At 36.3% G+C, this 23,636-nt stretch overlaps 1 protein-coding gene across 1 annotated transcript in view; it reads left to right on the top strand.

Annotated features, from left to right (window-relative positions):
• Window positions 1-22,269, top strand: part of LOC103517357 (cholecystokinin receptor type A-like) — a gene marked incomplete at its 5' end in the record, with an annotated part of 53,786 nt that extends 31,517 nt beyond the window's left edge. The window contains 2 exon segments of the mRNA XM_017447428.2: window positions 19,295-19,432; window positions 21,817-22,269. Of these exon segments, the coding sequence (XP_017302917.2) occupies window positions 19,295-19,432; window positions 21,817-22,042 (364 nt within the window).
• Between the last annotated feature and the right edge of the window lie 1,367 nt (window positions 22,270-23,636).

The following is a 23,636-nucleotide window of genomic DNA, read 5'->3' as shown; positions in this document are numbered from 1 at the left end:
ATTTGGATTTTCCCAACTTTTTACATAGGAATCGACCATTTATTTATAATTTTTACCCATTTGCAACTCCTCCATTATGTAAGTAGGTACCTACATACATGTAATTGTCCCCGCGAGTTGTGTTTTTTGTTTTTGTTTACACAATGATATTTTGTAATGTTCTTCTCTCGTGCGAGCTTTTGTTTGTTCAACCACGCTGTTAACGAAATCGTTTGGCACGTTTATCATTCCATGCTAACGCCTGGTGCTCCCCCCCAAGCTCAGGAAATTACAGTTGTCAAAAATAGACACCTACCACTTCAAAATGTGGTTACTTGTCAGCACGCTCGCTTTGTTAGCTACCTGATACCGATACTTTAAATTAAACTGTTGTTTAAAATAAATGTTGACAAGATTGTAGGTAATTGTAATGTCATCTCTACCGTTATGATCTTCTTTCTCAAAATTTCTTCTCCTTCCTTTAAAAAGAAGAATAGAATAAGAAGGATGTCAAATACGCGAGTTACCATATACTTACCAAATCTTACCCCGTCCGACAGACAGACACCGAAGCGAATACAATAGTCCGTCCACTATACCTTTTATTATTAGTAATAATAAAGGAAGGACGGACTAAAAAAGTGAGGCCCCAACAAAAAGTTTGCCCAAGTATACCTTTCTTGATCCTCGTGGCTTTTTAATAGACATTTTTGCTCCCTATCTTTTTGCCCTATATTTTTCTTTAACCTCTTTCTCCCCCACTAACTTTTCACAATATGGGTTTTGCTCACAATTTATTCAGATGATAAGATTGTGCATATCGCAGCGCTAGAGGAAAAGTGACTCAACTCAGAATACGATAGGCCGTGTTCCATAGAATTAGACTCCATTACGAACTCATTTTCGAAAAAAAATGGACTTATGCTGTTTTGAATGGTTGCTCCACAATTATGACGAAACATCTTGGATGGTTGTTTCTTGGATAGGTATAATGGTGCATGGATACTAGGTACATACATTTAAGTAGGTACCTCCTAAGTAGGTACAGTTTTCGACTTCTTTTCGAGTTTACCTCCACAAAACAGGTATAAAAATATTAAAAAAAGTAGCTAAAATCTAAAAATAATGAAAAGAAGTGTATCAATGTTCTTGTACCTGCAAGACTTTTGTTCCGCAACCAAAACTTTTCCTTCAACACAATTTTGCGGGGAAAATGAGAAAAGTAAGTACCTACCTTACCTACCTCTACAAAAAAAAAAAAAGAGAGAGCAAAGAAAGACGGAGGGAGGGAGATATGGGTATTTTGGTAGGCATTTTCAGAAAAGTATATAAATATTGATACCTACAAGAACTTTGAACTTTCATTAAAAGTAGGTACTAAATTAAAACACGATCTGTAGAAAGCTAGACGACATTTTCTTCGAGGATACTTGACTTTTCAAAGTTCTGATCGCAATGTTTGTTAACGCCAGCCTAGTTAGCTTAGTTGGTAGTGCGTCTGTCTTGTAAGCGCTAGGCCGCGGGTTCGATTGAAATCCACTGTATATCAAATAAGAAACTCTCAATCTAGATATAGAAAGTTGTTAGCCTGAAACACACTTACGAGTTTGTGTAAAAAAAATTAGAGTCTTTTAGTAGATTTTTTGGAATACCTATCAACAAATTTTGTTGAGTATCGAGCCAGATAGAAAACTAATGGTAGTACCTACTTATGTTGAAGACAATAAAATGAGCTATGTTGATGTGATGCCAGAAAACGTTAGTGATATTTTCAACCCTTCCAGGAAAGGCAAAGTCATTTTGCAATTTGTAAATTAATTGTTCATTTTTTCCCCATAATATGTAGGTAACTTATCGAGTAAAGAGTTGAAAGTACAATTGTTCCAAATTTTTCGTACTGGAGTGTATTAGGTATGAAGTTTTAATGGGAAAAGCTGACAAGTGGAGAGGAATCTCAGTGCAGTTATAATGAGACGAACTTCTTCCAACTCTTTACGAGACAGTTTTAAACAGACGGTTCTTTTTAAATCGCTATACACATTTCCGAGAAAAATCCAAACATGCAGTCGAAAGTGTGGAACAATGTACGGATACAGGTAGTAATACATTTACCTTCAAGTCAAGTGAGCTCACGTAAGCTCATGGAACGCACCATCACATGAAATTACAAGCGGGGTAAATGATGCTCACAGGTCCTAGCCCAGCTGCCTACTTAACTTCAATATTTTTGTATTTATCTTGATAAATCGAAGGCATATTCATTTTCCAACAGGTGTTGTTATTCGTGTTCCTAAAATATAAGATTAGCTAGGCAGGTACATTTATTTTATTTTAATCAGAAATATGAAATATATTGTATATTTACCTATATTGTATGAAATATATTTCGCTGAAGACTCCCGGGAGCAACAAATATTGGGAAATAAAAAGTAAAAGTACGTGCAGGAATACAGTGTGGCTTGAAAAAAGGAAGAAAGCAAGAAAACACGCTCACCTGTGTCGTATAGACAGGATAAAGATTATGATTTCTTTGGATCTGGAGATTTTAGTAAAACAGCGTCCCTTATAAAGGACGAAAATGTCTGAAAGGGTTAATTCAAGAATGACATAATTATTTGACCACCATTGTTGTTTGACTTTTTTTTACTTCTACGATCACCCTGTATATTTTTCATATTTATAAACATTACTTCCACATTTTATTTATGTACATATACGCATACAACCTACATATCCATATGCAAAAAGTTTTTTTCGTAAATAACTCACAGGAATACATTAGAGAAGATTGTCTGAAGCTATGCCTGTGGAGGTATGAGTGGTATGAGGTAGTTATGCTAGAATGTAGAAATAAGCATTATTTATGTAGAAATTGTACTTACCTATAGATACTTTTAAATTTCCATGAGGAAGTTTGGTATTTGTCTGTCCTATTGGTTGTTAGGGGTTTAACATCACTTTACAATCTAAACTTAATACAGCCCCTTGTGTAACTGACTCACTCACTCATACCTACTAATTCTAATCCACTTCTAGATTAGCTAGGGAGATGCGGTTTTCACCATATAAAAAGGACTTCTTGATTATTTGAGCAAAATTAGGAAAACAGGCGAATTTTTTTGTCCCATGTTAATCAAAAAAATCCCTCAACCTTTTGAAAAATAAACAAAAAAGACCCAGTACGCAAGTCGGACATCTTTTTTTTTCATTTTAGTACGCAACTAAGAAGGTTAAAATTGAAATAGTACGCAAGTTACCTACAGCCAACTGCAGCTAAGGGTCTTAGTAACAGGGTTTTTCCCTCCATTAATGGACAAACCAACTACTCATTTCAACCTCACCCAGCCAAAGTGGATTGAAGGTAGGTATAAAATTATAGTAAAATATATGTAGGTATGGAAGGTATTAAGGTATTTTAATTATTTTTATCGGATTTATTTCCATCAAAGTTTCGCTTCATAGCAGACGAGCCTTTTATTGTAAAACAATTTTATGAAAATGAAATTTCTTGATTTTTTTTTTCTACTTTTCCTCTTTTTATGCCTCCGATATAGGTATTTTAAATCTTTTTTATTTTTCTATCCGCATCACTGGAGAAATACCCATACAAGGGTGAAAGAGAGAAATAGAACAACTCTCTCTCTCTCGCTCTCCGTTTCTCTGACTCTCTTTCTCTCTCTCTCTCTCTCTCTCTCCCTCTCTCTCTCTCTCTCTCCGTTTCTCTCTCTCACTCTCTCTCTCTCTTTCTCTCTCTCACTCTCTCTCTTTCTCTCTCTCACTCTCTCTCTTTCTCCCTCTCACTCTCTCTCTTTCTCTCTCTCTCACTCTCTCTTTCTCTCTCACACTCTCTCTCTCTTTTACACATACTATACTCACTCCCCCTCACATATCACGTGCGTTATTGTAGTTCTTGTGTGTTTATATCGAACCCTCATACCCTCGACTGTGAACTGTGAGCCATGCACAATGAAGCATTCGATGAGAGAGAAAACAATACAAAGTGTTTGTACGAGCGAGAGAGAGAGAGAGGGGGGGGAAGGGTGTGTGTGTAAGAGAGAGAGAGGGATAGGACGTGACATTTCTCCAGTTATTGTCACGATAAAGCCAATCAACTAATGTCTCTCTCTCTCTCTCTCTCTCTCTCTCTCTCTCTCTCTCTCTCTCTCTCGCTCGCTTGGGGGGGGGTTTTTTTTTTTTTTTTTTTTTTTTTTTTTTTTGAAGTGTAGGTATGAGAGGGAAAGTAATCCATTTGGAATAGTGTTGTACAAAATTTAGGTATAGCTATTTTTAAAGACTTCTTTTTCTTCGCCTTTTCCCATATTCAGATAGGGTCGGCGTCTGTCGTCGGCCTCTCAACCACCTTTAGAGTGATCGATTTGAGGCCAACTGGTTTTGGCTAAACAAAGGTATTTTTAAAGACTAGTTCGGAACAATATACCTACCCTCAGGGATGTTTGTTGTGGTTAGCACGGTGACCTTCAGATCTGAAGGTTGCTAGTCCAGGTCAAGTCACTAAATTTAACGATGTGTGGTAATGTGGGAACCAACATTTGTGACTGTCTTTAAGTATTTGTGACAATCATTTAAGCATTTGGTTAACACAATGAAAATTCCCTTTAGGTACTTTATTTTCATCACCCACCGGTTAAACGGTTGAAGCGGTTGTCTACCACGTGCGTTTTGTTACTCCACTAACCTAGTTGTTATTTGCTGTAATGAACTCGGTGAATAAGAACAAAGGTAGGTAGGTATTTTTAAAGACTAGTTACCTACCCTCAGGGATGTAATGTTGTGGTTAGCACGGTGACCTTTAGATCTGAAGGTTGCTAGTCCAGGTCAAGTCACTAAATTTATCGATGTGTGGTAATGTAGGAACCAACATTTGTGACTGTCTTTAAGTATTTGTGACAATTATTTAAGCATTTGGTTGACACAATGAAAATTCCATTTAGGTACTTTATTTTCATCACCCACCGGTTAAACGGTTGAAGCGGTTGTCTACCTCGTGCGATTTGTTACTCCACTAACCTAGTTGGTATTTGCTGTAATGAACTCAGTGAATAAGTACGGGACGTCAGGTTTTATTTTCTATTTCGGTGACCCTGACTATTAGGGGTTGCAATAAAAGAAAAGAATTCAAGAACTAAACGGTTTTAAAAATGCACATTGTACCTACAGGGTGACTTCAAAAAAACAGGGGTCTCTTTTTTGCGTCGACTCCTGTTCGTCAAATAGTCCAGACGTGTGTTTTACTACACGGGGTTGCAATAAAAGAAAAGAATTCAAGAACTAAACGGTTTTAAAAATGCACATTGTACCTACAGGGTGACTTCAAAAAACAGCGGTCTCTTTTTTGCGTCGACTCCTGTTAGTCAAATAGCCCAGACGTGTGCTTTACTGCACACTCTTTGAACGCACCCTGTAAACACTCTCGTTTTACATGTAGCATCGTTATGGGTATGAACATAATGTATTTACATAGATACATGTTATACATATACCTACATCCTAGATACATAATAATATCTATAGACGACCTGTCATTAGGTCATTACTTACCTAGTTCTTCAGAATTTTTAGCTAATTTTAGGTGGGACCTGATAAAGTGTTTTGAAAATCTACCCTCATCGATTAAGGGTTAACTTGTCTATCAATGAAATCTGAGCAACAGAAATGAACGTTCAGCATTTCATCGGAATGCCTCAAGTTATGAACTATTTTCCAGGGGGGTAAACTTTCCCATTTATCTCTTTGGATGGCAACAGAGCTTCTGTTTCGAAGATATTCTAGGAATAGAAAATCTATTCTGGGAACAATGCTTCTGATAATAAAATATACGAGTTATTTTCATTCTGGAAATATGAATAGGTACTTATTCTCATTTATTGTGCTCTAAGTCACAGGTTCGTTTCCCGCCCGGGGCGGATTTTATCCTAGAGCCTAGAGGGATAAGGTTTGTTCGTTCTCGGAACGGCTGGGTTTCTCTATCAAACCTCTTGAAATAAAGAAATAGAACTTCTATTCTGGGACCATTTTTCCCCCCTCTTTCTTCTTCTCTAGGAAATAATATGAAAAGAAAGAGACAGATGACAACTTCGTCTGGTTTATTTTCAGTCCTTCTACAATCACCCTGTATATTTTTCATATTTATAAACATTACTTCCACATTTTATTTATGTACATATACGCATACAACCTACATATCCATATGCAAAAAGTTTTTTTCGTAAATAACTCACAGGAATACATTAGAGAAGATTGTCTGAAGCTATGCCTGTGGAGGTATGAGTGGTATGAGGTAGTTATGCTAGAATGTAGAAATAAGCATTATTTATGTAGAAATTGTACTTACCTATAGATACTTTTAAATTTCCATGAGGAAGTTTGGTATTTGTCTGTCCTATTGGTTGTTAGGGGTTTAACATCACTTTACAATCTAAACTTAATACAGCCCCTTGTGTAACTGACTCACTCACTCATACCTACTAATTCTAATCCACTTCTAGATTAGCTAGGGAGATGCGGTTTTCACCATATAAAAAGGACTTCTTGATTATTTGAGCAAAATTAGGAAAACAGGCGAATTTTTTTGTCCCATGTTAATCAAAAAAATCCCTCAACCTTTTGAAAAATAAACAAAAAAGACCCAGTACGCAAGTCGGACATCTTTTTTTTTCATTTTAGTACGCAACTAAGAAGGTTAAAATTGAAATAGTACGCAAGTTACCTACAGCCAACTGCAGCTAAGGGTCTTAGTAACAGGGTTTTTCCCTCCATTAATGGACAAACCAAAGCGGTCAAAAATAGCAACTGCGTTAAGTCTGACGTCACAAATCTTTGAACTCTTTCATTATAAAAATTGCATTTTCGACCTTTTACAGTTATTTTTTCGGAGTTTTGACCTCAGATTTGGATTTTTCCCAACTTTTTACATAGGAATCGACCACTTATTTATAATTTTTACCCATTTGCAACTGCTTCATTGGATACCTGGGGGGGGGATACAGAAGGAGAGGGAGGGTTATATGAGGGGAGGGAGAAGGATACAGGGGAATCTGAGAGGAATTGATTATCTGGAGGGGTAAGGAGTGTTTTATGAAATGGAGATCATTGCATTGTTTTCAATTCTGAGTAGGTAGGTATAATTAATCCTTCATTGGTAAATCCATAGAATCTATTTTTGTCTGAATTTTTTTGGGGATTAAAATTTGAAATTGATTAAGAAATACTTTTTTCGAGTAATCAAGATCCATCCTAAAGATAGCCTAGCCTAGAATTATGCTAGACAAATAGAAGAAAAAAAATAGGTAAATTATTTTATAATAAAATTAGGTAATGTCATTAGTAGGAAGAGCGGTGGAAAAAGCTCTAATTAAGCTCTAAGATTTTATACTATGAGATGTTTTTTATTTTCTTTCAAAAATGCCTGCCGTTAAAATAGGCACTAAGTAATTCATGAAATTGTGACGGGGGGCTCTTAGCTTTACCATTACCACAAATTAAGCCTAATGTTTTCCCCTCCTAATAAACAATTAGGTTTTTAAGTTCTAACTGTGTATATAAATATTATTCACAAGAAAAATGCTGCTGTCTGAGACTGAGGGAGGAAGCATAATCTCAAATTCTACATTTAAAAAAACATCATTATAAAAAGTACTAAACTTATTCTGGTGCTATTAAAATCTTGTTTACTTGTACTCATACTTACATAATTTTGTAAGTACCTACATGTAAGTTATGTATTTGCAGCGAAATCCACTGTATATCAAATAAGAAACTCTCAATCTAGATATAGAAAGTTGTTAGCCTGAAACACACTTACGAGTTTGTGTAAAAAAATTGGAGTCTTTTAGTAGATTTTTTGGAATACCTATCAACAAATTTTGTTGAGTATCGGAACCAGATAGAAAACTGATGGTAGTACCTATTTATGTTGAAGACAATAAAATGAGCTATGTTGATGTGATGCCAGAAAACGTTAGTAATATATTTTCAAACCTTTCAGGAAAGGCAAAGTCATTCTGCAATTTGTAAATTAATTGTTCATTTTTTCCCCATAATATGTAACTTATCGAGTAAGGAGTTGAAAGTACAAATTTGTTCCAAATTTTTCGTACCGAAGTGTATTAGGTATGAAGTTTTAATGGGAAAAGCTGACAAGTGGAGAGGAATCTCAGTGCGGTTATAATGAGACGAACTTCTTCCAACTCTTTACGAGACAGTTTTAAACAGACAGTTCTTTTTAACCCGCTATACACATTTCTGAGAAAAATCCAAACATGCAGTCGAAAGTTTGGAACAATGTACGGATACAGGTAGAAATACATTTACCTTCAAGTCAAGTGAGCTCACGTAAGCTCATGGAACGCACCATCACCATCACATGAAATTACAAGCGGGGTAAATGATGCTCACAGGTCCTAACCCAGCTGTCTACCTAACTTCAATATTTTTGTATATCTTGATAAATCTAAGGCATATTCATTTTCCAACAGGTGTTGTTATGCGTGTTCCTAAAATATAACATATAGGCAGGTACATTTATTTTATTTTAATCAGAAATATGAAATATATTGTATATGTATATTGTATATTGTATGAAATATATTTCGCTGAAGACTCCTGGGAGCAACAAATATTGGGAAATAAAAAGTAAAAGTACGTGCAGGAATATAGTGTGGCTTGAAAAAAGGAAGAAAGCAAGAAAACACGCTCAACTGTATGGTAGACAGGATAAATATTATGATTTCTTTGGATCGGGCGATTTTAGTAAAACAGCGTCCCTTATAAAGGACAAATGTCTGAAAGGGTTAATTCAAGAATGACATAATTATTTGACCACCATTGTTGTTTGACATTTTTTTTTTTACTTCTACAATCACCCTGTATATTTTTCATATTTATAAACATTACTTCCACATTTTATTTATGTACATATACGCATACAACCTACATATTCATATGCAAAAAGTTTTTTTCGTAAATAACACACAGGAATACATTAGAGAAGATTGTCTGAAGCTATGCCTGTGGAGGTATGAGTGGTATGAGGTAGTTATGCTAGAATGTAGAAATAAGCATTATTTATGTAGAAATTGTACTTACCTATAGATATCGCGACCGCATGCCCAACCCCGCGAAGCCCCCGGTAGCGCGCAGCGCGACCGTATAATACGGAACCCCGCGTAGCGAACACGCGAAGCCCCTCCCGAGCACGCAGTGAGAGTAACTGCTACGGTATTTACTACCTGCGTACTAAATTTTCAGGATTCAGGTAGACAGTACTACTTGCGTACTAAAGATGTACTACTTGCGTACTGGAAAAACTAGGTAGACTGGGGAAAAATACCTCTCAAAATTTGGTCCCACAGAAAAAATCCCTTATTATATCCCACGAAATAATTCTAGAAGGCGAAAAAAAACTTTTTTAGGGGTAGGTATTTTCTTTCACTTTTTAGGTGGTATTTTAGATATTATATTTTCTATTATTTTTCTAAATTGCTTAGGTACATTAATAGTTGAGGATTTCTCTAATTTTTTCAATATTATTTGGCGTTTTTAGCCATTCCCGTATTCTATTTCTTATACATGTTAAACTGGGAAACAGAACAGAATAACAGAACATAACAGAATAACAAACATGATAACAGAATTGCATGCCCTCGGGTGGGATTGAACCCACGCTCTCCTGATTAGCAGACAAGCATCTTGACCACATCACTGAGGCAAGTTCAAGGGAAGAAAGGCAAAGGGAACATGATAAAATGCCATTTAACCTCTTCTCAGGCAGAGGCCTCACCTGAGGCCAGATGTTTTTAAGGTATAATAATGAAGAATTTATCGCTTTGGAAGAATTTTGCAAAACGATAAATTTCGCCTACGAAAATATCTGCTTTGTATTGGAAAAAAATTTCGCAAATGATCAACTTCCTTTGAATGATAGGGTTAGGTAGCACGCGAAAAGAACTTTCACAAATGGTCAACTTTCTGGCAATGATAGGATTAAATAGCACGCGAAAAGAACTTTCTGATGGGAATGATAGGCTTAGGTAGTATACAACAAGATCTTTCACAATTGATCAACTTTTTGTGTTATTGGGTTTAGTATAGGGTTAGGAAACATATAACATTGCATTGTTTTCAATTCTGAGTAGGCAGGTATAATTTAACCCTTCATTGGTAAATCCATAGAATCTATTTTTGTCTGAATTTTTTGGGGGATTAAAATTTGAAATTGATTAAGAAATACTTTTTTCGAGTAATCAAGATCCATCCTTAAGATAGCCTAGCCTAGAATTATGCTAGACAAATAGAAGAAAAAAAAAATAGGTAAATTATTTTATAATAAAATTAATGTCATTACTTACCTAGTTCTTCAGAATTTTTAGCTAATTTTAGGTGGGACCTGATAAAGTGTTTTGAAAATCTACCCTCACCGATTAAGGGTTAACTTGTCTATATCAATGAAATCTGAGCAACAGAAATGAACGTTCAGCATTTCATCGGAATGTCTCAAGTTATGAACTATTTTCCAGGGGGGGTAAACTTTTGAGTAAAATTAGGAAAACAGGGGAATGTTTTTGTCCCATGTTAATAAAAAAAATCCCTCAACCTTTTGAAAAATAAACAAAAAAGACCCAGTACGCAAGTGGAACATCTTTTTTTTTCATTTTAGTACGCAACTAGAAGGTTAAAATTGAAATAGTACGCAAGTTACCTACAAATAACTGCTAAGGGTCTTGGTAACAGGGTTTTTCCCTCCATTAATGCACAATGCACAAACTAACCACTTCACCAAAGAATGTGGTATTTTTTTCATTATTCTTTTTCAGGTAGGTACGTATTGTTTTTTATTTGGTTATGTAGGTTTTTTATTTTATTTTATTATTTTTAATTTCCCCTTTTTATTTTATTTTTTTTATTTTATTTATTCACCCTCATTCACGCTGATTTAATTTTATGCAGATCCATTGTTTCTAGCACATTGCATATCTAAATAAGATATCAGGCGTTCATACAAATTATGGAGCCGTACATTGACTTAATTGATACAAGTGTTCAACTGCTCGAATAGGGCTTAAGGGTTCCTTTACCTCAGGAGAAGAAACTAGGTAGGTACTATTATTATGGTCAACTTATCAAATTTTGATAAAATTTAATTATCTGAGAGCACGGCAGTGCCCCAGGCCAAGTTCCAGTAAGCACGCCTGTGTATCTTTACACAAACCGATTCGGCAGATTTTTTCTCACCTTCATAGATCGGCTTCCTCTGAATTTCTCTTCTTTTCCTGTTTTCTTTCTCTTCTTCTTCTTCTTCTCCTTCTTCTTCTCCTCCTCTTCCCCTTTTTCTTCGCTGCGGATTTAATAAAATAGATTTATTTATTTTTTTCCTGGATATGCATAGATAAAATAAATAGATTAGTCTAAACTCTAAAAGAAGCTAACAGCTGGGATTGAGTTCAAATTGATGAGTAATTTCCATGATGCTGTTTTCCAGTTGTAATAAAATTACAGTTGGGAGTTTCAATTGAAACATCTGCATCTGCTTGTTCGAAGAAAAATGCATAAACTGTCGAGCTTGTATAGTTTGAATGATTGTACCTAATGAAATCCGTGACGGTAAAAAAGTACAGTCTTGGGAGAAAGCGAGCCGTTCCAAGAACGAACATTATCCGCCAGGCGGGAATCGAACCAGCGATCTAGCGCGTATACAAGGCAGACTTGTTGCCCTCCAAGTTAACTACGCTGACGGTATCTATAACCTATAACTAGGGTTTGAATTACAAGTCTTTGTTCATACTATTTTATTCATTTACTTGTCCTTCAGTACAATAGTAATACTATTTTATTCATTTACTTGTCCTTCAGTACAATAGTAATACTATTTTATTCTTTTACTTGTCCTTCAGTACAATAGTAATACTATTTTACTCTTTTACTTGTCCTTCAGTACAATAGTAATACTATTTTATTCTTTTACTTGTCCTTCAGTACAATAGTAATACTATTTTACTCTTTTACTTGTCTTCAGTACAATAGTAATACTATTTTACTCTTTTACTTGTCTTCAGTACAATAGTAATACTATTTTACAAGAAATACACAGAGTGCAGAGACTGCGGGAGAGAAAACTTTTCCTCGCTCGCCTAATATTTGAGTTTCGTTTATGTTTTTAGTTTAATAACTACAAGTTCAGCCATGCCTTTTCCACAAGTTTGGCCATGCCTCGGGATGAACTAGCGGGATTCCGGAGCGAAGCGACGGAATTCAGCTAGTTGAAGAATAAAAATAGGAAGGAGAGGAAGAAAAAGGACTGGGAGGAGGAGAAGAATGATGAGACGAAGAAAAAAAAGCTGTTATTTTTCCAACTTCTATTAAAAAGTTTCAAAAGTAAACGGTTTTAATCGCGTTAGAATCACATGCATTGACTTGGGAACAGTTCAATAAATCGTTTCTTCTCTCTCTCTCTCTCTCTCTCTCACTTCTGGTTATTTATTTAATTATTTATTCATTTATTTATTTTTAATCTTCTTTATTTCTTTCCCATCAGCGAACGCGAAATTTGCAAGTTGGAACTTGATTTTTTTTCTCTTCTTTTCCTGTTTTCTTCCTCTTCTTCTTTTTCTTCTCCTTCTTCTTATCCTCCTTCTTCTTCTTCGCTGCGAATTTAATAAAATAGATTTATTTATTTATATTTTTCCTGGATATGCATCAGATAAAATAAATAGATTAGTCTAAAAGAAGCTAACAGCTGGAACTGAGTTCAAATTGATGAGTAATTTCCATGATGCTGTTTTCCAGTTGTAATAAAATTACAGTTAGGAGTTTCAATTGAAACATCTGCATCTGCTTGTTCGAAGAAAAATGCATAAACTGTCTAGCTTGAACAGAAATTTGAATGATTGTAGGTACCCAATGAAATCCGTGACGGTAAAAAAGTACAGTCTTGGGAGAAAGCGATCCGTTCCAAGAACGAACATTATCCGCCAGGCGGGAATCTCCAGTTGTAATAAAATTACAGTTAGGAGTTTCAATTGAAACATCTGCATCTGCTTGTTCGAAGAAAAATGCATAAACTGTCTAGCTTAAATAGTTTGAATGATTGTACCTAATGAAATCCGTGACGGTAAAAAAGTACAGTCTTGGGAGAAAGCGAGCCGTTCCAAGAACGAACATTATCCGCCAGGCGGGAATCGAACCAGCGATCTAGCGCGTATACAAGGCAGACTTGTTGCCCTCCAAGTTAACTACGCTGACGGTATCTATAACCTACATTACCTCAACACCGTCACGCCGATCCAGAAGCTCATACCATCGCCAGCAACTGTAATGATTGTGGGTTGGCTACAGTATGACTTGTGTGTTTCTCAGGATTGATTTTGTTTTGATAGCTTCTGCCCTGCTGAGCTGCAATTATTACAGTTCTCGAAAGTTGGCATCTAAGATTAACAATAATTATACGAATATTACATTAAATAACTATTGTACTTTTATTTTCTTAGTACGTAAGCGTCATAAGCAGAAATTTGGCAATCAAATGAGGGTGGTGTTTCTGACTATGAAGTATTAGTCAAATGAAGAAATTATTACACTCCTGTGATCCATAATTTTTTTACCTTTATGTTGGCTGTAAAAAATGAGAAGAAGAGCTCAGGAAATTGATGATTCCGCAAAAAAAGGTGATGCTTAAATTTTCCGTTCATTTATTCAACGCTGAAAAATTGCAAAAATCTAGGTTAATAGCTTATAATAAATCTCGGGGAAAAAGACGAAGAAAACTGCAAAGTTTGTGTTATGTGTCTAAATAGCATACTAGAATGTTATGTGTCTAAATAACCCGCCTTGGTATAATAATATTAGATATATTTAGGTAAATAAAAATATATTTATAAGAATATGTTTTTCTTATTTTGCTCATCAATGTGATAAGAAAAATTTCACTTTTTTCGCACACGATGAAATTGAAATTTTATGTGCAAAAGTTTAAGTTTGTCAGTAAATAGAATCTTACAGGCTCTCTCTCTCTCTCTCTCTCTCTCTCTCTCTCTCTCTTTCCCTCTCTCTCCCTCCCCCCCCCACACACACACCACTCTCTTTCTCTCTCCCTTTATCTCTCTCTCTCTTCCCTCTATCTCCTTCTCTGTATTTTATTTTCGGCTTTTCCGTGTTTTGTTTGAAGATATATTATGTATATTATATTGGACAATGTCGGGGTTGCAATAAAAGAAAAGAATTCAAGAACTAAACGGTTTTAAAAATGCACATTGTACCTACAGGGTGACTTCAAAAAACAGCGGTATCTTTTTTGCGTCGACTCCTGTTCGTCGAATAGTACAGACGTGTGCTTTACTACACCACTCTTTTAACACACCCTGTAAACACTCTCGTTTTACATGTAGCATCGTTATGGGTATGAACATAATGTACTTACATAGATACATGTTATACATATACCTACATCCTAGATACATAATAATATCTATAGACGACCTCAGAAGAACATTAAATGTGCATATTTTTTATCAGAGCATTTACTCGTAATATGGTAGATATTGTAGATAGCATAAATACGGAATTGAGGAGCTGGGTGCAAAAAGGGAAATATGGATTTTTTGCCCTTTTTGCGTTAAACGGTTTTTTGAATAGAACGTGGTGCGCTCTATCTTTAGACGACCTCAGTAGAACATTAAATGTGCATATTTTTTATCAGAGCATTTACTCGTAATATGGTAGATATTGTAGATAGCATAAATATATGGAATTCATGGCTGCTCCTAACCAAATAATGGGAGATGGCTACCTCTATATGTACCTATGTATATGAGTTAAAAATAGATAGCGACTATTCCTGGATTGTAAATTGTTGGAGAACTTTTTGAACCATTGAAAAAAGATAGCTAAGTGTAGTAGATGAAAAATTGAAAACTTTAAAGTTAAATATCTCAGTTTGATGATTTTCATTTATTGCCCTTTTTGCACCCAGCTCCTCAATTCATGGCTGCTCCTAACCACATAATGGGAGATGGCTACCTCTATATGTATCTCTATGTAGGTATATGAGTTAAAAATAGATAGCGACTAGATATTCCTGGATTGTAAATTATTGGAGAACTTTTTGAACCATTGAAAAAAAGATAGCTGCACTTCTTCTTCTTCCTCTTTCTCCTCCTCCTCCTCCTCCTCTTCTTCTTCTTCTATTACTTCTTCTTCTTCTTACCGAGGTAACTATTTATGTCTGAAGTAATTTTAATCTGTCTACCTACCTACCTTAAATACCTAGAACTAGAAAGAATCTACATTAATTTTAATTTCCTTGTTTTTCATTAAAAAGCACAATAATAGTAGTAGCCTACTGCTGGAGTAAAGGGACTTTTCAGTCCTATACGAGCAGTATAAATAAGCACTATTATTATTATTACCCTCAAGGATGTAATGTTGTGATTAGCACGGTGACCTTCAGATCTGAAGGTTGCTAGTCCAGGTCAAGTCACTAAATTTATCGAGGTGTGGTAATGTGGGAACCAACATTATGTGACTGTCTTTAAGTATTTGTGACAATCATTTAAGCATTTGGTTAACACAATGAAAATTCCCTTTAGGTACTTTATTTTCATCACCCACCGGTTAAACGGTTGAAGCGGTTGTCTACCACGTGCGATTTGTTACTCCACTAACCTAGTTGGTATTTGCTGTAATGAACTCGGTGAATAAATACTCCAGCAGTAGGCTACTACTATTATTGTGGTCAAATTCTCAATTATATTGAGGATAAAATTCCATACCTCGGCTGGGATTGAACCGACGCCCTCCTGTTTACCACGCGAGCGCCTTGACCACTACACCACCGAGGCAGGTAAGAAGAAGAAAGAAGGAAAGTAAGAATATGAAGAATGTCCATCTTCCTTCTTCTCCTTTTTGATTAACCTTTCTTTCCCCTTTCTACTTCTTTACCTACCTAATCTTACAAAATAATATCCTTTTCAAGTTAACCAAGTAATATAAGTAGACTTTATTAATAAACCATTTGTGCATAAAAAAGAAACAAAATAATACCTATCCTAAGAAACAATATCCTTGGGGAGAAGGCCTTACATTTGAGTATGCTAAATTAGACTTTCGTATACAATATGGAAATGTTTACCTCTCTACACCGCACAAGAGAAAGTTTCTTCTTCTTGTTCTTGTTCTTCTTCTTCTTCTCCTCCTCCTCTTCCTCCTCCTCTTCCTCTTCCTCCTCCTTCTTCCTCGCCTTTTCCCGTGTTCCTAACTTTACAAAAAAGTAGAAAGGGGAACAAAATAAAGTACAAAAAAGTGAGGCCCCAACAAAAAGTTTGCCCAAGTAGGTACATTTCTTGATCCTCGTGGCTTTTTAATAGACATTTTTGCTCCCTATCTTTTTGCCCTATATTTTTTTTTAACCTCTTTCTCCCCCACTAACTTTTCACAATATGGGTTTTGCTCACAATTTATTCAGATGATAAGATTGTGCATATCGCAGCGCTAGAGGAAAAGTGACTCAACTCGAATACGATATAATATATTAGAATACGATAGGCCGTGTTCCATAGAATTACAATCCATTACTAACTCATTTTCGAAAAAAATGGACTATGCTGTTTTGAATGGTTGCTCCACAATTATGACGAAACATCTTGGTTGTTTCTCGGATAGGTATAATGGTGCATGGATACTAGGTACATTTAAGTAGGTACTTCCTAGGTACAGTTTTCGACTTCTTTTCGAGTTTACCTCCACAAAACAGGTAAAAATAATTAAAAAAAGTAACTAAAATCTAAAAATAATGAAAAGAAGTGTATCAATGTTCTTGTACCTGCAAGACTTTTGTTCCGCTACCAAAACTTTTCCTTCAACACAATTTTGCGGGGAAAATGAGAAAAGTAAGTACCTACCTACCTCTACAAAAAAAAAAAAAAAAAAATATGGAGAGCCATGTTGGAAACATAATATGAGAACAGTGTTCGTATAGATCTAGCCTTCATCACTCTCATATGGGTGGCATTCTTCCCTACTATATCCACGCCTGTACTGTTCCTATCCTGGCGGATGAACAGGTAAGTCCTAATAACCCTAACCCTAAACCTAACCCTAACCATGTTGGAAACATAATATGAGAACAGTGTTCGTATAGATCTAGCCTTCATCACTCTCATATGGGTGGCATTCTTCCCTACTATATCCACGCCTGTACTGTTCCTATCCTGGCGGATGAACAGGTAAGTCCTAATAACCCTAACCCTAAACCTAACCCTAACCATGTTGGAAACATAATATGAGAACAGTGTTCGTATAGATCTAGCCTTCATCACTCTCATATGGGTGGCATTCTTCCCTACTATATCCACGCCTGTACTGTTCCTATCCTGGCGGATGAACAGGTAAGTCCTAATAACCCTAACCCTAAACCTAACCCTAACCATGTTGGAAACATAATATGAGAACAGTGTTCGTATAGATCTAGCCTTCATCACTCTCATATGGGTGGCATTCTTCCCTACTATATCCACGCCTGTACTGTTCCTATCCTGGCGGATGAACAGGTAAGTCCTAATAACCCTAACCCTAAACCTAACCCTAACCATGTTGGAAACATAATATGAGAACAGTGTTCGTATAGATCTAGCCTTCATCACTCTCATATGGGTGGCATTCTTCCCTACTATATCCACGCCTGTACTGTTCCTATCCTGGCGGATGAACAGGTAAGTCCTAATAACCCTAACCCTAAACCTAACCCTAACCATGTTGGAAACATAATATGAGAACAGTGTTCGTATAGATCTAGCCTTCATCACTCTCATATGGGTGGCATTCTTCCCTACTATATCCACGCCTGTACTGTTCCTATCCTGGCGGATGAACAGGTAAGTCCTAACCCTAACCATAACCCTAACCCTAACCATAACCCTGACCCTAACCCTAACCATAACCCTGACCCTAACCCTAACTCTAACCATCTTAAGACATTTTTTCCAAAGGATTCATGATTTTTTCCAATATTTAAAATGCATTCAAGACAGCAGCGGTTGTTAGAAAATGTCAGCCAAAACCATGAAATTTTCGGATCTCTCTCTCTCTCTCTCTCTATCTATTCCTCCGCTCTCTCTTTCTCTGTCTCATTCTCTTTCTCTCTCTCTCTCTCTCTTTCTTTATCTCTCTCTTCCTTTCGGTATCTCATTCTATCTCTCTCTTGCTTTCGGTATTTCATTTTCATCTCTCTCTCCCCCTCTCGTCATAATCTTCATAATTATTTCTCTTTCTTTCTCTCTTACCTCCTCTCTTTCATTATTTCTCTTTACACTCTACCTATTCCTTTCCCCTCTCTTTTCCTCACCCTATCTCTCTCTCTCCTTCCCCTCTCTCTATCAAAATAGGTCATCAGATTGACAAGTTTGAAATGGTGTGTGGGTGCACTCATCACTGCACCCAGGGAGTAGGGTGCAGTGGTTATGTCGCTTGTCAGAGATCCTCTCTCTTCCCGAGAGGATGTTGTCATTGACATCTCTGACAGCATCAATCATTATATCATACCAATATCTACCATTATGTAGTTCAGACTTATGTGGCGTATGGTACAGGTGGGCCAATAAATGGTACGTTTTTTAGGTGGGCGAATAAATGGTACACTTACCCTACAATAGTAATACTATTTTACTCTTTTACTTGTCCTTCAGTACAATAGTAATACTATTTTATTCTTTTACTTGTCCTTCAGTACAATAGTAATACTATTTTACTCTTTTACTTGTCCTTCAGTACAATAGTAATACTATTTTATTCTTTTACTTGTCCTTCAGTGCAATAGTAATACTATTTTATTCTTTTACTTGTCCTTCAGTACAATAGTAAAGTGCTGGATGACTGGTTATGCTATTTCTCGGGGTGCACTCAGTCTCTTGAGGATAACGGGGAGAAGGGGTGTTGGGGTGCACTCAGGCTTGCAAGGACAATCGTCATATTGGAAAGCTACTTGAATTTCCATTTACTTCCCTTCATTTCAGAAGTACAAATCTGTCGAGTTAAAATACAGACCTCGCTACGTTCGGTCAATTCATATGGTCCCCCTGTTTCTGTCTGTTTCAGTCGCCTGGCGGGGTGCACTCAGTCTCTTGAGGATAACGGGGAGAAGGGGTGTTGGGGTGCACTCAGGCTTGCAAGGACAATCGTCATATTGGAAAGCTGCTTGAATTTCCAATTACTTCCCTTCATTTCAGAAATACAAAACTGTCGAGTTAAAATACAGACCTCGCCTACGTTCGGTCAATTCATATGGTCCCCCTCTTTCTGTCTGTTTCAGTCGCCTGGCTAAGCTCACCATGTTGGAAACATATGAGAACAGCGTTCGTATAGATCTAGCCTTCATCACTCTCATATGGGTGGCATTCTTCCCTACTATATCCACGCCTGTACTGTTCCTATCCTGGCGGATGAACAGGTAAGTCCTAATAACCCTAACCCTAAACCTAACCCTAACCATGTTGGAAACATAATATGAGAACAGTGTTCGTATAGATCTAGCCTTCATCACTCTCATATGGGTGGCATTCTTCCCTACTATATCCACGCCTGTACTGTTCCTATCCTGGCGGATGAACAGGTAAACCCTAACCCTAAATCTAACCCTAACCACCATGTTGGAAACATAATATGAGAACAGTGTTCGTATAGATCTAGCCTTCATCACTCTCATATGGGTGGCATTCTTCCCTACTATATCCACGCCTGTACTGTTCCTATCCTGGCGGATGAACAGGTAAGTCCTAACCCTAACTCAACCATAACCCTAACCCTGACCCTAAACCCTAACTCTAACCATCCTAAGACGTTTTTCCAAAGGATTCATGATTTTATGCACCCTATGCAAGAGTTTTTTTCCCGAAAGGTACACTCATGTTAGTCCCCTCTAAAATAAATGTTCACAAAAAATTAATTATTGGATAATAATTATGTATATTATGATAATATAATTATGTATGTATCTTTTGTATTGTAATATACATGCCTTTCAGCTAGTTGTCAAAGGGTTAAAAAATTCAACAACATTCGCACGGCAAAGCAAGGTTAAGTATGACTAGTATAATGCTTTATTTAGTCAAAATATAGGGCAATATTACATCCATTGTAGTCCCTTTAGTTCAATATGGTTTATATTTTATATCATCCCATTATTGTTGGGACATGAATAGAGTGTGAACCTTTGTATTGGTTTATTGGTTATCTAGGTTAGGTACATAGGTAATATTAATAATCTGATGGGTAGATCTGTAGGCAAATAAAGGAAAGGAAATTTTTCTAAATGACCCTGACCTGGGACCAGTGTTGATATTGTAATGTTTTATTTTTTTGTTGAATGCTGAATGTATCTTCAATATTAATGTTCCGTTGTGTAAAATAATATGTAAAATGTAAAATAATTTCCGTTGTGAATAAGGTTTTCAGTTTTCGCTTATTATAAATATTTATTTCTGAGATTTAAAATTGCTTCCCGTTCTTTTATTTGCCCTCATTTCAGTTTCAACACTTTGCTAAATACCTCACAGCATAACCTACAACCTACTTAACATTTTCATCTTCATTCCCAAGTACCACGGTATTTCCATCTATTCCAGGACGTTTCCTGCTGAGGGATTCTGCAATAATTCTTACTGAGATTTAAAATTGCTTCCCGTTCTTTTATTTGCCCTCATTTCAGTTTCAACACTTTGCTAAATACCTCACAGCATAACCTACAACATTTTCATCTTCATTCCCAAGTACCACGGTATTTTCATCTATTCCGGGACGTTTCCTGCTGAGGGATTCTGCAATAATTCTTATTATTTGTTCTGCGTCAATGTTTCTGTATTGTTCGAGAGTTATCAGGCGGAAATGAGTTCTTTTGTCCCCGCGAGTTGTGTTTTTTGTTTTTGTTTACACAATGATATTTTGTAATGTTCTTCTCTCGTGCGAGCTTTTGTTTGTTCAACCGCGCTGTTAACGAAATCGTTTGGCACGTTTATCATTCCATGCTGACGCCTTGTGCTCCCCCCAAGCTCAGGAAATTACAGTTGTCAAAAATAGACACCTACCACTTCAAAATGTGGTTACTTGTCAGCACGCTCGCTTTGTTAGCTACCTACCTGATACCTATACTTTAAATTAAACTGTTGTTTAAAATAAACGTTGACAAGATTGTAATTGTAATGTCATCTCTACCGTAAGGGTAATGTTACACCAAGCGCGCATTTGCAAACGTTTGCAAACAATGCGCGCTTGATGTAACATTACCTGAAAAACCGACAGCAGCTCCGCGATATCGTTGTTTCCTCCTGTTCGGTTTCGTGGGCTATAAGGACATACTCACTGGTAGGTATATCAGAGGCTGATCCAGGTTCAAAAAGATATCTCCGTTACCTACGCTGCTGGATTTCAAACAAAATTTGTCAAAAATGTTCTCGCGAAATGGGAGCCCACGAACGGCATCGGTCAGGCCTGCCTGACTAGATGTACGAGTAATCGACATCCAACGTAGCTTAACTTCCCTTACCAACTTAGATCCCAATATTATTATTCTCAGTTTCTCGCGAATTTTTTTCCCAAAATTTTCCCTGTACTTTGACGCTTGTACACACGAACGCTGTTTGCAAGCCAATGTTTGTGGAAAAATGATTGCAAACGTTTGCAAACGATGCGCGCTTGGTGTAACATTACCCTTATGATCTTCTCTCAGAAAATTTCTTCTCCTTCCTTTAAAAAGAAGAATAGAATAACAAGGATGTCAAATACGCGAGTTATCATATACTTACCAAATCTTACCCCGTCCGTATACTCTGTTCACAGACTTACCAAGGAGCGTCTCAAGACTTACTTCCGGCTAAGTACCCGACGTAAACTCCTGGACACGGTAGAATACCGCGGCGAGGAAGAAGAAGCCCTCAACGGTAGCTCCTGCACCACAGTGGAGACACAACCCAAGTTCCAACCTAGCGGCGGTGACCTGCACTACTCCCCGTCCAAGAAATCCCAGTACAAGAGTTCCAGGCCGTTCCCGAACCGAGGCTCTTGATCTCCACCTCCCACCGTCACTGATGACGACTTCACGACGACCACATCCGTGGAGATGTCCGTCAATTTGACCAATAGCAGCGGGACAGGGTCCACGGTTGTCACCCCGTTGGGTGGGGTTCCCAAACGGAAGAGATCTTCAAGACGCTATCGGCGGGATTTGGGATCTCCATGTGAGACGGATGAGGAGGGAGAGGTGGATAGTATCTGTGGGGGGAATCTGAGAACACCTAGCCTTACCTCAACTGGCTTTTTCCTATCCTGTCTTCCTTCTCTCTTCGATTTCGGGACGATAAGACCATAGCAGTTACAGAGTTCCCTCTGTCAAACCTCTTAAAAAAAAAAAAAAAATGTTTGTTAAAGTCCGTCGCAAACCATTCTCTGGGCTTTCTTTTGTTTTCTAGTTTCCTTTTGTAAACAAGTCAAGGTTTTATTTTTCCAAAAATATGTATAAATAGATAATAGGGAAACGCCCATGTAGTTTGATACGTTTGTAGTGAAAGTCGTAGGTACTTTTTTTTAAAGAATAAAATTGAGATTTTCAGGAGTAAATTAGAGAGTTTTTAGGTCAAATCACACAGTATCTAAATTTATTCGATGTACCTAAAGAATGAAAATTTATATTGAAAATCCAAAGTAATTATATATTACAGCTGTTTCATTTATACGACATAAAGTTGCGATGAAAAACGCATCTTCAATTTTATTTATTTAAATATAAATTTATTAATGTTTGTTTATTTTCTATCTAATTTAATTAGGAATTACCTAGGTAATACCAAATTTTATAATTACCTACCTATCATAATATAGAGGTATTAGGTACTGTACCATACTATACTAATAAAAAATGTCTAATATTTGTACAAAATAATTACTGTATTAATTAATAAAATAATCAACTAAAGCTCCATAGTTATATCTAGTAATTTATACCAATATTTAACATTATTGAATTTTATTGCATTATTACCACTTAATTATCTGTGAAATAATTATATTACCTACACTAATCAATGGCTTGTACTACATTAAAGCTTGGTTAATGTTTAGCAGAACTTAATCAATGATCAATTACAAAGTAACAACTATAAATAATCATTTGATTGTTGGTTAATTTGTCATGGTTAATTACTTTGGATTCACTTACTCAGAGATTTTTGATTTTCTAATGATTCAAAAGGAGAGTCCTAACTAAAATTTGAATCTAGAATCTGTTTTCAATTACTCGATTACTCCTTTTTATGAAATTGAAATTCTGGCATTGTTAAAATCTCCGGTTAAGTCACTGATGAAACCTGCCATAAGTTTTACTGTGGTCCCTGCCATAAATACAATTTATAATTAACTTTAATACCTATTAAGTACAATAAGATAAATATTTCTATGTTTCGATGTTTTTTTAAACAATTTGTTTTCATTCTTACCTTGATCGTTGTTTCCAATAAAATAAATATTTCTATGTTTCGATGTTTTTTTAAACAATTTGTTTTCATTCTTACCTTGATCGTTGTTTGATAAAAAAAAAAATCGTGGGCTATAAGGACATACTCACTGGTAGGTATATCAGAGGCTGATCCAGGTTCAAAAAGATA

Source organism: Diaphorina citri, unplaced genomic scaffold (genome assembly GCF_000475195.1).
Source record: "Diaphorina citri unplaced genomic scaffold, Diaci psyllid genome assembly version 1.1 scaffold1821, whole genome shotgun sequence".
In the NCBI taxonomy this organism is placed as follows: Eukaryota; Metazoa; Arthropoda; class Insecta; order Hemiptera; family Psyllidae; genus Diaphorina; species Diaphorina citri.
Note: the sequence above shows the minus strand (reverse complement) of the source record. Positions and strands in the feature narration are given on the sequence as shown.